Source organism: Camarhynchus parvulus, chromosome 12 (genome assembly GCF_901933205.1).
Source record: "Camarhynchus parvulus chromosome 12, STF_HiC, whole genome shotgun sequence".
NCBI classification, from domain to species: domain Eukaryota; kingdom Metazoa; phylum Chordata; class Aves; order Passeriformes; family Thraupidae; genus Camarhynchus; species Camarhynchus parvulus.
Window position 1 is genome coordinate 6,372,265 of NC_044582.1, and position 16,095 is coordinate 6,388,359.

Here is a 16,095-nt window from a genome sequence, read left to right on the forward strand (position 1 = left end):
GGTCCCGCGCAGGCGCGGCGGCGGCGGCGGCCATGTCGGTGCAGGAGGACCCGGTGCAGCGGGAGATCCACCAGGACTGGGCCAACCGCGAGTACATCGAGGTGATCACCAGCTCCATCAAGAAAATAGCGGACTTCCTCAACTCCTTCGGTGAGGGCGCGGGGCGGGGGCTACGGGCGGGCCGGGCTGGGGCGGGCGGTGCGGCGGCCCGCGGTGTCTCACTGCCGCCTCCCCGCAGACATGTCGTGCCGGTCCCGGCTGGCCACCCTGAACGAGAAGCTGACGGCGCTGGAGCGGAGAATCGAGTACATCGAAGCCCGGGTGAGCAGCGGGGAAGGTGGGCCGGGTGCAGGCTGGGCCCGAGGCCGGCCCTGGTTGAGGCTTTTCCTTTTCCCGTAGGTCACCAAGGGGGAGACGCTGACATAGGCCCGGGGCGGCCCCAGCACCGCCGCCCCTCACCCCGCTCGGGGCCCGCCGCCACCGCCGCCGCCTCTGCTCGTGTTGCCAATAAACCGCTGTGCTCCTGCCCTGCCTGCTCTCTGCGTGCCTGCCTGGGGCCGGGCCGCGGGATGCCCGGCTCCCTGTCACCGTCCTGGATGTCCAGAGCCTGCCCTAACATTCGCCTGACCCACGGGGCTTGGGCACACGTTCCTCCCCACGCGTGGGGGCTGTACCACAGGGGCTGCGGGCCAGGCTGTTGTCAGCTCCTGGAGGCACCTGACTGGCCTTTGGGGCGCTTTGTGCTCCTGCTGGGATCATAGAAAATCTGGTGATCCCTTTGGTCTGGAGGGTGTCTCAGCCTTCACATGTGCACATATCAGGGCAGTGTGGGGACAGCAGGCTCACCTGGCGTGCACATGCCACAGGAGAGGGCCCTTTGCCAGCACCCGGGAAGAGGTGTTTCTCCTCTCTGCGAGGCAAGTGGCAAGGAGAAGGAAGTCTCTTAGCCCTTCCCCACCACTCCTCTATTTATCTCAGTTTTTCAGTGGGCATCTAGATCTGCACATTCACTGCTCATATTTAGTGTTTGTTGGGGAGTCCATGGAATTGGTGTCAGCAAAGGTTTTATTGCTTCCCAACAGGCTTTAAAAGTCTTGGTATATTCTCCAACTGTAATATTAGCTTTTTCATGATGGCACTGTCATGCCTGCAGTGTTTACTGAGCACCTGAGTTACTTAATGTTTGTTACATTTTTGAGGCTGTCTGACATCAGCTAGTTCCTTGTTGGCGTAGGTTGTCCTCCAAGCTCACAGTTTTGTTCTCCATAGGAACCTTTGTTTTCCATTGTTTGAATAAGTGCTCCTCCAGCTTTTTCCTCAGCTTTTGTGGTTACTGTCAGTTTGGGCTGCACATCAGGGAGGCTTGGCTGCCTTTGGAGCACAGTACCTGTGCAAATGAGTGCTTTGTAGCAGCCCTGCAGTGAAGTGGAGCAGCCATAGCTCACTACCCTTAGGTTTAGGGACCATATAAAATTATACAGTTATCATAAGAAGATTGATAAATGGAAGGAAAGCAGCTCTCCCTTGGCTCCAAAGTGGCTGCTCTGTAGCCCAAGTACATTAGAAGTACTGCCATGGCCCATGCATTGCTTACTGTGCATGGGCTGGAGTCCTGAGATCTCAGTCATTGGAGACAGCTCAGTATTTATCTAGAGAAGGCCCTGAACTAATTGGATGTTGAAGTTGGCCCTGCTTTGAATGGGATGGGGTTGAGGCAGAGACCACCAGAGGTTCTTGCCTAAATTATGCTAAGGTTCTTCAATCCAAAGACTGAATGGGAGACAGGGTACCACAGACAATCCCTGGCACTGTGTCTGTACTGGGCTGAGCTCTCAGCTCGAGATCCATTGCTTGTTTCTGTTCCCAGCTAGTAGCATGGTGTGTGTCAATCCCTTCCTGGTCTCCTGACTGGCTGTTGGAATGGCTCTTTTTCCTCTCATACCAGGATTTCTCAAAGGAGTAGGTTTAGCCATGCAGTTGCGTGAATCTGCTGGAAGGTGCCACTCCCCCCAGGATTTGTGCTCTCACAGAGCTTCAGCACTGTGGGATCAGCCTGTGGTTCATCTCCCAGCAGCAGGGATGCTGGGCAGCTCACTGCACTACAGAGTTCTGCCCTTTTCCTTTCAGGGAGTCTTACTAGTTCCCTAAGGAGCCAGGTTTTCTGGTTGGCTGCTGCTTATTCCAGGCTGTCTCTGGGAGGTGAAGCTTCCTGGTGCTCAAGCTGGTACTGCTTCCTCCAGGAGCTGCTGTGATGTGCAGCCTTGTAATAGATGGAGCTTTGATACATTTCATTATTTCAAATACTGGGGAATTCTGTTTGCCTTTTTTCTTTGTACTGTATTTTGGTTTTTGGTTTGTTTTTTTTTTTTTTTTTTAGAATATGATGCCCCAGGAACCCACATTAAACTTTTCTGGAGTGGATTTGTGTATTCTAATTAAGATGACTGATTTATGTGGTATGTTAGTGGTGCTGTTCTTCCCACCACACATTTAATGTGGCAGAGATGGCCACGTCCTCTGTGTCCTGATACCATGCTGTCCTCATCTCCTGAGAGGGCTGGGTGCTCTACTTATGGTCAGCAGAGACCTGTTGGTGGGCTGAGACCTTTTCCCAGAATCTGAACTGCAGAGAAGCTGGCTTGAAGCCCCTTATGAAGGTGCCAGAATTGACCTAGAGAGCCTGAGCCAGTCTGTAGCTTGAGAAAGGTTTGTCTGTCTTGGATGACAGACAGTGGGCTTGTAGTGCTCACTGCCTGCTGGACAGGCAGCCAGGCCTCATGGAATGGTTGGAGCAGTCCAGCAGTGCTCTTTAGGGGCTCCAAGGTTTGGGAATAAGCTGTAGTGTTTTGATCTGGGTGGAAGACATGGTGTATTGGTGTCACCCTTTGTGTGGTGTCAGAAGAACAGGGATCCAGAACTTGATTCAAGCTTTGCATAGCCCAAAAAAGTTTTCGTCTGATCCAGAGTACATCTTCTAAGATGAATGGATTGGACCAGATTTCTCAAATAGTGCTAGCTTTTAGTAAATACCCTTTGGGCTCTCAGTGCCTACTGTGAGCAGACCCTTGATTTTAGGAAACAGTTTTAAAGTGAAATGTACCTTCATCCCCTTTATGTTGCAGGTGATTGAACCTGATAATTCAGTGAGCTGAGGCCATTTCAAGAGAGGAATGTTTTAGGACACAGCTGAGTTGTTGAGGGACAGCTGCACTTTGATCCTAGGAGCTTTGCAAGGCTGAATTTTCAAGATCCCAGAAGATGTGTCTGCTGGCACCCTGGTGCCAAGGCACCGACAGCAGCGGATGTCACTGGAGTAGTTGTCTGACAAGGAGAAGATTGGCCCTGCCAGCCTGGGATTGCTGCTGCTCCCCAGGTCAGTGAGATGGGAAGGTCACAGCAGTATGGGAGGTCTCCAGATTCACTGAGGCTTTGTGTCCAATTTCCAAAAGCTGCCAGCCGTGCTGCTCTGAGCTCTGGAGGTCCTGGGAGTTGGGAACTTGGCCTTGGAGTACATAATAGCATTAGGGTAGCTGTACCTTCAGCTCACCTTTCCACTTACCTTCCCCATCCCTCTCTCCCTGTGCAGTCTGACACAGCCTGTGTGTTTTCACTTTATCACAGAAGTGTAAAGCCAGTCATTGACAAAACCCTCTTTTTGGAGGAGGAGAGGATTATTGTTGGGTGTGTCCTGGAGCAAAAGCTTGAAAATAATATCCTGGGGAAATAATGGATAGATCAAACTCTGATTCCCACTCTGGGTGGGAGCTCTGAGGTTCACCTTGTCTGGGGGATGCCCTAGCCAGTTTGGTCAGTGTTGGCACAGAGCTGCTGGCCCAGCCCCAACCCGGCTCTGTGACTCTGCCTGTGTTGCCCCTGTGCCAACAGGTAACCCCACCAGGTAACCAACCCGTGCCTCCTTACCCTTGTAGGCTGTTTTGCTTCCTGACCTTGCCATCTCCTGGCAGGTACATTGCTGACAAAGCAGTGGGGACAGGTCACAGCCTGCCTTGCTGACAGAGTTTCAAAATAGATTCCAGGACCAAACCCATCCCACAAAACATCAGGATTAAATATCGAAATCCTTGGTGTTGCCTGTGTGCTTAAGTGCTGAGGAAAAGGGCTTTGTCAAGAGGGAGGATCAGCTGAAGCTGGGAATTGTCCCAGGGAGCATCTGTGCTCCCCTGCCTTTGGCTGTGCTTCATGAGGCACTTCCAGCCCTATTGCTGGACCAGAAGACGGGGGATGGAAAGGGAGCCCAGTGAACTGGGAGAACAAGGAAGAGGAGAGGAGCAGATACTGGAGCAGATTTTTTTGGAGGTTGCTCATGGAAGCAGTTCTCCAGTTAGGGCAGTGGGTGGGGAGAGTATCCTGGGACCCTGTATTGATCCCTGTTCTTGCTGCAGCACTGCTCAGCCAGGCCAGGGGCTGGGAAGAGCTCACTGTTCCCTACTTCTGTCAGCCAGCAGCCTGTCTTTTTGGATTTGTGCTTTGTGTTGGGGCTGCACTGTCCATCCTACTGATGGGCCTGGGCTAAAGCAGCCAGACTGTAACTGAAGACTGCCCTTGTAGCTAAATTGGAAGGACCAGCAGCCAGTGCCTCAGAGACCAGACACCTCCTCCCTCTCGTCCCTCAGAGCCTGTAACATGCTGACAGTAATAAAGGGGAGCTCTCATAATGAGGGAATTTCCATCATTACCTGCAGCCATTAAGAGGGGGATCCTGTGCTTGTCAGTACTGGAAGCAGTCACTCTTCTGCCTCAGGAGCTGTTGATAGCAGCACCTGAGGAGCTCAGTAATCCTCCAGGAAGTGAATGATACATCCTGGCCTTTGATTTAGCCGGCTCAAACAGGCCTAGTTCTTAAATTTAACGGGCTTTAGCAAAAATTGTACTGTGTTAATTTAAAATATGAATACAATGAATTATTTATTATGGCAGGTAATTCTACAGAAGGGTACAGAATGAGAAAAAAAATTCCAAAAATCTTAGTGAGGTACAACATGATCTACTCATACGATTCCACAAGCTTTCATAGCAAAACCTCAGGCTTTGTTCCTGCCCAAAGCAAATGTCTTTCACCTGATTTCAGCATAACAGGGTGTTACTGGTTCAGTGATGGTCTGGAAGGTTAGGAAGTAGGTTGTGTACACTGCTTGTTGCTTTTTTCTTCTCTCTTAAGTCTCATAGTTTAAAAGCAGAAAGGTAGCTGTAAACTACCTGTAGCCAGCAGAGTACAGCTGGCAGTGAGGCATAATCCCCCTGCACCTACCTGTGCTTCACAGGATCACAACAATTGTTGAAGCAGACTTTATTTAAAGTAAAATAAGTAGCAAGTAAGTAAGTAGCACTGGAGGGAGTAATTTAACCAACCCATTGGATGAAAGTCAGGGTAGGGCAAGAGGAGTCATGGGACTGTTTAAATCTGTCAGAAATGTGATGACATAATGAGCAATAACTACTCTATGTTCCATCACTGGGCCCCTCCTACACTCACTTAGCAGTATTTCTACATTTCTCATGCAACCTGCCTGTGTGACAAACGCACACACACGTTGCACCCAATTAGTGTCAAGCATAAGAGCTGCTCTACCTGTGTCTCACCTCTCTAAACCCCTCCTGGAAGCAATTTTCCCAGCATACAAAGAATAAATCACCATTCTCCTTTATCTCTCAGAGGATGGGTCCCAAATAAGGGCCAAGTAGACACATGTAATACATGGTAAAGCATTTCTAATTCATTAGATAATCTTCCCAGCAGTAGATGCAGGGTGTTAGCTGCTTGAAGTGTTCAATGTTACATATAATTAAAAATGTCAGGGGAGGTGAGGCAAGGTACTTGAATAGGCAATTGTAGAAAAGTGGTGGAATATCTGGCTTAAAAACCACAAACCTCAATCATTTCTCCCTCTAAAAAAATACCAAAAAACCACAGCAAACAGCGAAACAAACTGTTAAAGAAAAATAATGCACACCTACTCTAGGAAGTATAACTAAATTTACCTGTGTCCCAGTCACTCCAGAAGCATCAGGAGATGAAGAATTGAGGAGAGATGGGGGAGGGAGTTCAATCCTTCCTGGGGTACCAACTGCACCAGGGTCAAACCATTGGCTGAATATGACAAATGACTTACATGACCACACCTTGTATGATCAACAGCCACTGTGCTATTGGAGTGTCCCAAGGAGTCTCCTCTGACACTGGCTGTCTCTCCTCACATACGTTTTCAGGTGACCAAACATCTGCCACCTTGTGCTGTGGTGCACTGCAGGAATTTTTCCCCTCCTTTCCTCCTCTTGTTTCCTTGTGGTGAAGGCTGGCTGGCTCAGAAATCATCACCTGCCAGTGAGGGAGCAGCTGTCCTGAACAACAAACAGCCCTGGGGTGGCTCCAGATAGCTGTAGTGCTGTAAGACGTGTGTCAGAGTGGCTGAGAAGGACTGGAGGGGAGCACCAATGACCTTACAGTGGGTATAGGATGAGCAGAGCCAGAGGCTCTGTGTGGTCAGCACCCTCTGTGGCTGCTGGGGACAGGTGGGGTGGAGGGCATGTTTCCCTTTGCTGCCACTGGCCCAGCTGCACAGGCAGTCCACCTGTGCCATCCTGGGATGCCCTGAGCAGGAGGGGAGCATGCCTGGCCTTCCACACCCTCATCATGGTGTCCCTGCTTAGCTTTAGCAGAGCCCAGGGGCTCTTCCCACAGAGTGGATTCTATGTCCCCAGTGTCTCCTTGATGTCCCAGGGAGGCCAAACAAGCGGGGCTGGGTCTCCTGATGTCCCAGGGAGGCCAAACAAGTGGGGCTGGGTCTCCAGCCTGAGCAGGGGCTGTGCTAGAGCAGCCACGGGCAGGAATGAGGGGTCCTGGCTGCCCAGGGCTACTGAGGGCCATTACTGCCTGAGGCAGACTGGGACCTGCACAGCTCCTCTCTCTGTGCCAGTGGGACTGGCCCTTGGCCACATCCCCAGGGCTCAGGGACATGGGGACACACGCCTGCAGTGTGACCTCAGCGGCCACAGGACAACGGAGCCGCCGCTGCTCAGCCGTGAGTCAGGGGAGGCCACGTGAGGCCCCGGCCCCGACGCCTTCCCTGGGCTGGGATCCCTGAGCCAGGATCCTGAAGCACCACACAGCTGTGCAGGTGAGTGCTGGGGAGGGCTTCAGGAGCTTCTTGGGGCCAAGCCTGAGGGTGCTGGGGGGCTGCCTGCTGGCTCTTGTACTGCTGGGTTATTGGCTGCTGTTTGGGGCATCAAGCCACTGTACAGGAAAAGAGTGCTGTGGGGATTACAGGACTTCCTTATAACCTCTCTTACTGACTCAACTGGAGTCTTTTTGACTCAACTTCCCCATTTTTAAAATAGTTTTTTTCTCTAAAATCCTCGTGGCAAGCCCAACACTTTATGCAAAGGGAAAGATTTGTTTGCCTTAATTTTACTCAGGTTACGAGCATAAACATTTCTGGCTTCTGATGAGTTAATATTCTTCCTTCAGAGCTTTACAACAACCACAGAGAGGCACAGGGCATAAAAGGAGAAACACAAACTGAGTAATTTCAAATGTTGCACGTCAGTGCTTAAGGCAGAGCTGGAAAATGGGCAGCAACCTCCCCAGGGCTCACAGGTGTGGGGCTGGCAGCAGTGCAGCCGCCGTGTCTGGGCCTGCCAGGGAAGGAAGGAAGTGCTGGAGCTGCGTCAAGGAGTGCATGGGCTGTGCCTGCTCCTTGCTCACCCCCATGGGGCTGTCAGAGCTGGAGAGGTGCCCTTGCTGCAGTGACATGCACTTGCTGGGTCTCTCTACACCCCTGTGTTCAAGGAGAGTGAAAAGTCCAAGTTTTGCTACTTCTCTGTCACATTTCAGCTGCGTTTGACAACAGGAAGGCAAGCAGAATTATTACCACAGCCCGAGGAGACTGGAGCAGGAAGGGTTTCAAACGGAACTGGTGTGGATCAGTTTTTGTTGTCTCACAGGAAGAAACTCAGCTTTCACCATAGCCACGGCCCTCCAGGACGTCTTCCTGTGGAACCAGCTGCTAGGACCAACCTAAGACTTGCAGGTGTGCTTTAAGAAGTTGGTTTTGTTTGTTTTCAGAGAAGGGAATTGAGGGACTTTATCTTTAAAATTAGCAGGTTTAGGTGTGAGCATATAACTTAAAATGAAAGCTGAAAGTAGTTTCAAAGGGAAGAGGTCTGGGATTGTCTGATTTTTGTCTTGAAGTTAAAACAATCTTATTTTATTTTATTTGCTTTTTTTTTGTTTTCTCATTGAGCAATTTCCCTCAGATATATTTAATCAGCTAAGCAAAACTTCATGCATGGAAGTTGTTAACCTCACTTTCTAAATCTGACTCTGCACACAAATTTTATTCTAACACGTTAAAAAGACCTCACTACAATTAAATTCTGATTTACTGTGAGGAAAGCAAGATGAGGTCTGTTGTTGTTAATGTCATTCTCCAGTGAGCTCATGGCCAGGCTGAAATGCCTGTATATCATCATCCTTCTCTTATTATGAGGTATAATCAACTAAGTCACTTTTAAAACATACAATAATTAGGCACCTATACTTATCCTTTGTTTGGATCTGATTTTCTTTCCAGAAGAGCCACAAGGGAATTAATGTGCATAGTCTAAGAGAAATTAGCTACCCAGCTTCCTTGGCTAATGTAAATCTTGGTGACTGACTGGGCTGAGCTGTGCTGGAGGCACAGAAAGGGAGATGGGAGCAGATGCTGAGTGCTCCTGGATCCTCATGTGGCATCCAGGTCTTACCACAGCAGGATACAAAAGTGCATTAGGCAACTCTGTTTCTGTTGCTGGAACAGCTGAGCAGTCTAATGGCTCATTTGGGCCAGCAAATGAGCAGTTTTGAAGTAAATCAGTCTGATAGCAGATGAAGATGACGTTGGCAGTGTCTGCCCTGTCTTCAGCGTTGAATCTGCTCTTCCTGTGTGCGTGGCAGGACAGGTCAGGTAGTGCCAACCTGCTCACTTTGTCTTTGGGATGATGCAAAGCTGGGATAGGGCAGCTGCTGTGACAGGTTCCTGTCAGGGGAACAACAACCTGCCTTAAAATGCCACTGAAGGTGGCCTTCACTAAGTATTAGGAACCCCAAAGACAAACCTCCTGCGTTTCACCTGACAGCAAAATATCAGGATACTTCTAAATTATTTTCTGAAATTGAATTAATCAGCTGGAAAAAAATGTTTATATTTAAAGTACTTTTGTTGTTTTAGCTCTTGTATTTTAACCATGCAGTCCAGAGAGAGGCCTAAAGGATTTAGGTTAAACAAACAACTATTGCAAGGTCAAAGTTGAGCAAATAGGAAGGCAAGAAAGAGACTGAAAAAGGCAGAAAACCATAGCTGGAGATATATAAGTGCTATGAACTGACATTCTTGTTTGAGTGGCCAAGAACGAGTCTGTCCAGGGTGTGGCGTGCTGGGTTCCTACACTTCCACATCAGCTGATGCTTACCCACAGAGGGGACAGATGCATTTCCTGCATTCCCTATCGGTGCTCACAGCTCCCACAGGGCTGCTGCCACAGCTACAGCAGCAAAGGCTGGATGTAAGTCAGGGAAAGGGGAAGATCTGTAGATCTTTTGCATAGATACATCACTGGGAATAATTTCAAAATGTTGTTAAAATGTTGTTCTCTCACAATACACTTTGGAGGCAGATAAGCCAGGTTTTCCGAGTTGAGTCTTTGAAAGTGGTTATGTAATTTTCTCAGAAGAAGTCTTTTGAAGTCTGTTTGTGTCTAATTTCCTCTGTCTGAGAACTGACACCCTAAAAAGTTGTTCTGTTTGCTTATGTGTTACAATATCCTTTTGAAGATATTAACTGACCTGTTTGGGTTTTGTATTAGAGTATTTTTTGATCTGATATGATGGTCTTTAAAGCTGAAAGTGCCAGTAGAAAAAGAAACAGGTTTTCCTCTGGAAAACTTGAAGGATATACTTAAGTTTTCAAACTGCTTGATTGGAAGTGTTTTATTGAATGGATCCAAAAGTCATATTGTAAGAAAATGTGTGGACATGCAAACTGTTTTCCTATTGCATCCTGCATAGTGGAAACTGTGCTTTTGGGTCCCCCAAACCCTTCTTTTGCATCTCTCGGTGCAGCTGTTGGTTGGTTGCAATATTGCACAAGGGGAGATGCATCCGTGCAGAATGCCTGGACCGTGCTAGGCAGAGGCAACAGTTCAGAACCACAGCCACCACAAAATGTGCACCATCAGAATATTCCAGCCTCAGCCCAAAACTTCTGCAGCAAGTTTGTCAAAATGAAAGGAAATGCTGAATTTTGGGGATGTCAGAACATTTGTTTCTGTGGCAAATACCAGTAATTAGTCTGGGATCAGTGCTTAAAAGTTTGTAATTCATAAAGCTAAAGTTTATGGAAATTTCATGGCAACTTGGGAAGAACAGATGTTGAAGTATCAAAGTCTTCTGTGAGGCAAGAGTTCAAAGTCTTGTGGGACTTTTCTAGGAACTATTTCTTTTTCCTGGCTGATACATTTTAAGTATTATGATGTAAAAGGTACAGGATAATTGTTCTGTTTCATGAATGGAACCCAGCCTATTAGGTTACTCACATCTGTGGTAAATGTTTAATTAGACACCTTGGTAGCTTTACAAAACAGCAATGTGAATGATCGAGTCTGACTTCTTTTTGTTTTACTCATGATGATCAGACTTTTGTTCTTTCCTAATAACCAAAGGCCAGTAGGGTTCACTTGTAGGAGTCAAGAATTGGATCCCAGGAGAGTAAATGAATCATGATGTGAAACAGAGAAGTGATTTCAAAACTGAAAGGCCCAGAGAGAGACTGTGTTTGCAGAAGATCACAGACAGAAAACCAGGAAGGTCAGTGACCTGATTCTAAATGTGCTTTTTCTCCCCTTTCAAACAGGCACAGCAATGGAGAATTTGGATGTCCCGATCCCAGATCTTACTGAAGAGCAGCAAGGTGAGGGGTGCACACAAAGATCAGAGCTTTGGCTCATGCATAGTGCGCAGCAGAGTTTGCCAGGGTGGGCATGAGTCAATGAAATCTGTTTCCTCTGAAAACACACCCTGTCCATCTCCTTGCTTGTAAAAGAGAGGCCAGCAGTCAATTCCCAGCTCTTCCACAGGCTCTTGTTAGGCTTTGTGCACATGCAAGTGGGAATTTAGATACATGAAGGAGACTTTACTGTGCATTAAATGCCCGATGAGCAATCTCAATGCCTTGGTGTCCAGTCCTTGGGGTCTTTGTGCCTGTCTGTAAAACAGCCTGGTCAGAATAAATACCTGTTAAATAGCTAGGAATACTTTGGGAACACTTGCCATGCTTCTCTAACTGAGATAACAGTCATTTGTATGGGTTATTGACATTTGTCTACTGTTTTGTGACAGACTGAGGTGCTTTATACAATAACAGCAGCACTCTCTTTCCTGTGTGCTGTTATTGGGCAGTGTGTTACAGCCTAGTGTCTGTCTCCACACCTGCACTGAGCACCACAGGAACACTGCCATGACCCCCCCTCTGCTCCTGCACAGTGACAGGTTTGTTTTCCTTACAGACATTTTTCAGAGAGTTTTTGCTGCTGATGCCAAGTACTTGGAGAATCATGAGAAAATGAACCAGTCCTTCTGGGAATCACTTGTGAAATGCTTGGCCACTACTGACCCACCTATCCTTGATACTGAAGAAAAGAACAATGTAAGTTACCAAAGGAACACTTACCCTTGTTATTTTACTTTTCTCCTATACTCTGGGGAGAGAGAGCACAGTCCCACTAGCTGATATACTGAAATATATTAAAAGGTGTAACAGGGCACTTAGATAAATGAGGTTCAGACCACTGCTTTTTACTTCACTGCTCTCCATGTGCAAAAATAACTGGCTCTGTATAAATTCCTCAGGATCAGCTCAGCTCACTGTGTTCTAGGCAGGACCATTGTTAGCCATATTTTGCTGTAAGAAACTGCAGCAATTGCATGGCCTTTTTCAGATCCTATAGCTGTATTTCTCCAGCTCTCTGATTAGTTAACTATTGCCCACCATGCTGTTTTCCCCAGTTGATGGCTCTGCTCTGAGTTGCTGAAGGGAGTTTACATTCTCTTCCCATCTTTGACATGACTCTTTGTCCCCAGTTTTCCCTTTGTATAGTAGGAGCAGGGGGTTACATTTCCCACAGGGTGGGATACACTCATTTGCCCATCAGGGTGTGCTTCTGCAGGCTGTGTTTTATTGGAAAGACCATTTGCTAGTTACTTACCTCCTTTTCAGCTCCTTAACAGCTGTGATGTCCTCCCTGGAGGCTGTGCTGCCTGCCTGAAAGCCATAGAGAAGAAAGGAGCCAGGGCAATTGTTCTTCTTTACCTTTTGCTGACGACTTCCAACCCGTCTGGGTACAGACAGCTGCCCAGCTCCAGGGGAAAGGGTGAGTCCTACCTGTCCTCCTGTCACCTGTCAGTGGGACTTGGCAGCAGCTTGAACACTCTGTTATGTGCTTGGGAGTGATTATTAGTGAACAACTGAACTGTCTGGAAGGGCTGCTCAGGAAAGGCAGTTAGGTGTGGTGGTAATGGGAGCCAAAGTTAGTATTTTATTGCACTTAGACTTGGCTTCTTCTGGGGAAAACCCACCTGTATTTAGGGAGAGAGCATGTCCTGGAATGATGCTGCCAAAGAAGTTTCTCTGACTTGAGAAAGTTTTCCCTGATGTTTTTGCACAGACTGTTATCCAGCCAGCCAGGACCCCTCTGAGCACTCACAGAGGTAGGAAATCAGAGCTGAGCCAGTGAAAATATGTATACAAATATAATTCCTTAGCAGCACATGTAAGACTAAAAGGAATGGTCAGGGGATGGCACAAAGGGTGTTGAACCTGGCAACAAGATAAAAGAGACTTATTTGCCTGGTTGTACAGGAAGAAACCCGGGGCAGTTTCACAGGGTCCATAGTCATTAATTGTCTTTAATAGATGACAGAGGAGCACTCACTTAAGATGACCCTAAATTTATCTGGGGACCCTCAAGGACATCCTGTTCCTGCTTCTGCCTTGATTAAACATGTTCCTAAAAGGGAGAGACCTCCCAGCCTGGTGCACAGCCCAGCTTTGGTCATCTCTCAGAGGAGGAATGTTGGTAACAAGACCCTTGGGCTGTGAGCAGCCTCGAGGAGCTGGAGGAGAAGGAATCCCATCTACCTGCATGTGCCCAAATCCTGCACCTCCCGATGGAGAGATGATGTTCAGAGTCACCCCTGGCCACAGGAGGCAGCAGCAGTTGGGATCCTGGCATGGCCTGGCTATCAGGGCTGTGCTCCTGTGCCACGAGAGGGAGCTGGAGCCGCGGCGTCGGCCCAGGGAGCCCTGGCAGGAGTAGCCCAGGGCAGGGTGAGCCACACTCCCTGCTCTCCTCATCGTTCAGCTGCTGCTGCTTCAGGGAGTGGGAATTTGCACAGGGGTAACATTATGAATAATTAAACGCCAGAATATGAAACTTTAGGTGTCTACCACAACCATTTAAGAGGGTCTAAACTGTAGCGTGTACGATGTTTTCATTTGATGCTTTGTACTACCCTTTGTGTGCCAAAAACACAACTGAAATTAGACCAATGGTCTGATTTCCTGTCAGGCAACTTTTAATAAAGCATTGGGAAATCTGAATTTGTAAAATAGAAAATGTAGTCACTGATAATGTTTTTTTCTCTCTTTCTAAAAAAAGATGAAAAATTGAAATTCCTGAAGAGTTTGGAAAGGAATTTTGTATATTCAGAAGAGGACAAAAAGTCTGAAAACTCATCCCAGGAGTCCATAAATGAAGATACACAAGGTAAAGAGGATTTATTTTATTTTCCCTGATACATAATTTAGTTTGACTGCATGTTTGTAAGGATTTACAAAGGAGATGTGGCAGTTCTGTAGAGCTCTGAATAAAGTAAGAAATTGTGCAAAAGACAGAACGTAGAAAATCATCAGTACCTGATTCATAATCAGCAAAACAGTGGCTGCCACCCACTCTTGTGGATGTTGGTTTCAGAAACATAGAAATCTGCTGCAAGATTCCTTCTCCAAATAAAAGATCCTAACTTCTCTCTACAGCCCTTAATACAAGTTAATCCAACTTCAGGTTTTGCTGAGTTTTACCTATTCAGCCAGCTTTGAAGGAGCTGTGAGGCAAAAGCAGCCAATAGTGATCCTTGAATTTCAAAGCCTTGATTCTTACCTACATATGGTTATATTATGAGCAAACAACTACAGTGCTGTTGTTTCTGATGCTGCTAGCACATTTTTCTTTACTCTGATGAACAAATACTTTCTCCTATCCAGATAGTGATGAGGAAGATTTAGGAATACAGAAGACTGAAGGACAGTTACTTGGAGGTAGGACAAAGTGACAACAGTATTGGCTTTTACTAGAGGCAAAACCCATATAAACCAAAAAAGAATTATTTTTTGCATTCTTTGGGTTGGCTGTTGAACAAAGGTGTATTAACATGTGTAGATGTAAAAGAAAGACAAGTCAGAATTTGGCTGTAGGAAAGACATTTCCTACAAGATGAAGCTCAACTAATGCTGACACTCAGCCATGCCCTGTGCTCAGAGTTGAACCAAGAAAGCAGCAAAATCTGCTGTTGTGGGAGGAGTCCTGCTGCCTGGGTCTGCACAGCTGCCACTGAAGTGCAGCAAGAGGGTTCTGAAAACATCTGTCACAGCCACTGCTTAGAGGGGCTGCAGTCAGCCCACAGCACTGACTGGAGATCATCAGCAAGGACCACCTTGTTCCTCAGGCTTTTCCTTTCCTACCAAAGGAAAACTGGAAAATAAGTACAATGCAGATGAAGAAAATGTGCTGTGTCAATACACAAAAATACCTATAGAATTATGGATGTATAAATGTGAAGCATTAATATTTTAATTAATGTCTTAAACTAAGCTCAGCCCAAATGTAAGAGCAGTTAATCTAAATTGATATTAGGAGATCTAATCTGTCTCACAGGAGTCTGATTCTAGCTGAAATCGTTCTACCCCTCCAGATACTTGGAGAGATGGAATAGCAGGGGGAAGAATTCAGTCATTTCCCACTTTTTGACTGTGTAACCCCCAGCAGAGCCACCCTCTTCAAGGGGTTAGAGTTGGTCTCTTCCTTGTCTCTGTTACACACCCACACTGATTTCAGGGAGCTGATGGGCTGGCACTGGCAGCAGACACCCTCACTGCAGGTATTAACCTACCTCATCTCTGTGCCATGTTTTAGGAATACCAGCAGAGGTGGTTCCCTACAGAGATTCAGGTAAGTGCTCTCAGGTCACCTCATCCTGCTGGAATGACTGTAACTGCAGTGTCTTCTTTCTGACCTGCCGAGACTTTAGAAAATAACTCTCAGGCTGTAAATCCCTTGGTTTCCAGTTAGCCTGGTGTTGGGCCTGGGCATGGTGCAGACATTCTGTTGCAAGGCTCTGGTAGTGCCTGGCTGACAGCAGGTGATTTGCACAAGGTGTTCTGGCAGATTAACCCATTTTTGTAGGCCTGCCAGACTCTCACAAGATCAGCTCATAGCAGTCATTCTTTAGGGAAAAACCCAGCAGTTTTGTTGGGCAGCTGTTCAGTCTTAGCCAAAAAAGCTAGAGACAGTTTTTAGCATTCCCTGAAGGCCTCTGTCTCCTGCTGAGCAGGGGTGCAAGGCTGGGAGGGACCTGGAACCTGCTTTCTGCCAGCGGTGATGTTTGGCTCTGATTGCATGGCATTCCCAGCAGGAGGTGCCAGGTGAAAGCCTCAGCAACAGAGCAACAGTGCCAGGCAAGAGGCCTGCACAGACAGGCAGTGTGAAGGCAGACTTCCTCCCACCAGACACTCTGCACAGCCCCAGAATGTTTGTAAAAGCCCACAGCAGGAAATTGCCAACGGCTTAATTGCATTACTGAGCTCATCCCTCCTGTGCCCAGGCCAAGGCCACAGGATGAGTTAGGAGAGACAAACAGCCCAGTGGAGCAGCCTTTGGAGAGGATATCTGCTCCACTTCTGTTCTATGCAGTGGAAAGTTACAAATTGCAGCATAATCCCTTGGGGAGGTTTTTGAGTTACCTATCCCCAAGGAGCCACAGGAACA

At 47.5% G+C, this 16,095-nt stretch overlaps 1 protein-coding gene across 1 annotated transcript; it reads left to right on the forward strand.

Annotated features, from left to right (window-relative positions):
- The first annotated feature begins 2 nt into the window (after positions 1-2).
- Positions 3-2,421, forward strand: BRK1 (BRICK1 subunit of SCAR/WAVE actin nucleating complex). The gene is made up of 3 exons (XM_030956946.1): positions 3-150; positions 239-321; positions 400-2,421. Exons 1-3 carry the CDS (start codon positions 33-35, stop codon positions 424-426), a joined length of 228 nt encoding a protein of 75 aa, XP_030812806.1. The 5' UTR covers positions 3-32; the 3' UTR covers positions 427-2,421.
- The last annotated feature ends 13,674 nt before the right edge of the window (positions 2,422-16,095 follow it).

Bases quoted from the DNA above. Each gene is read 5' to 3' on its own strand.
- BRK1 (XM_030956946.1), top strand. From the start codon at position 33: ATGTCGGTGCAGGAGGACCCGGTGCAGCGGGAGATCCACCAGGACTGG. The intron at 151-238 runs GTGAGGGCGCGG...GCCTCCCCGCAG, and splicing joins GGACTTCCTCAACTCCTTCG to ACATGTCGTGCCGGTCCCGG. The intron at 322-399 runs GTGAGCAGCGGG...CTTTTCCCGTAG, and splicing joins TCGAGTACATCGAAGCCCGG to GTCACCAAGGGGGAGACGCT.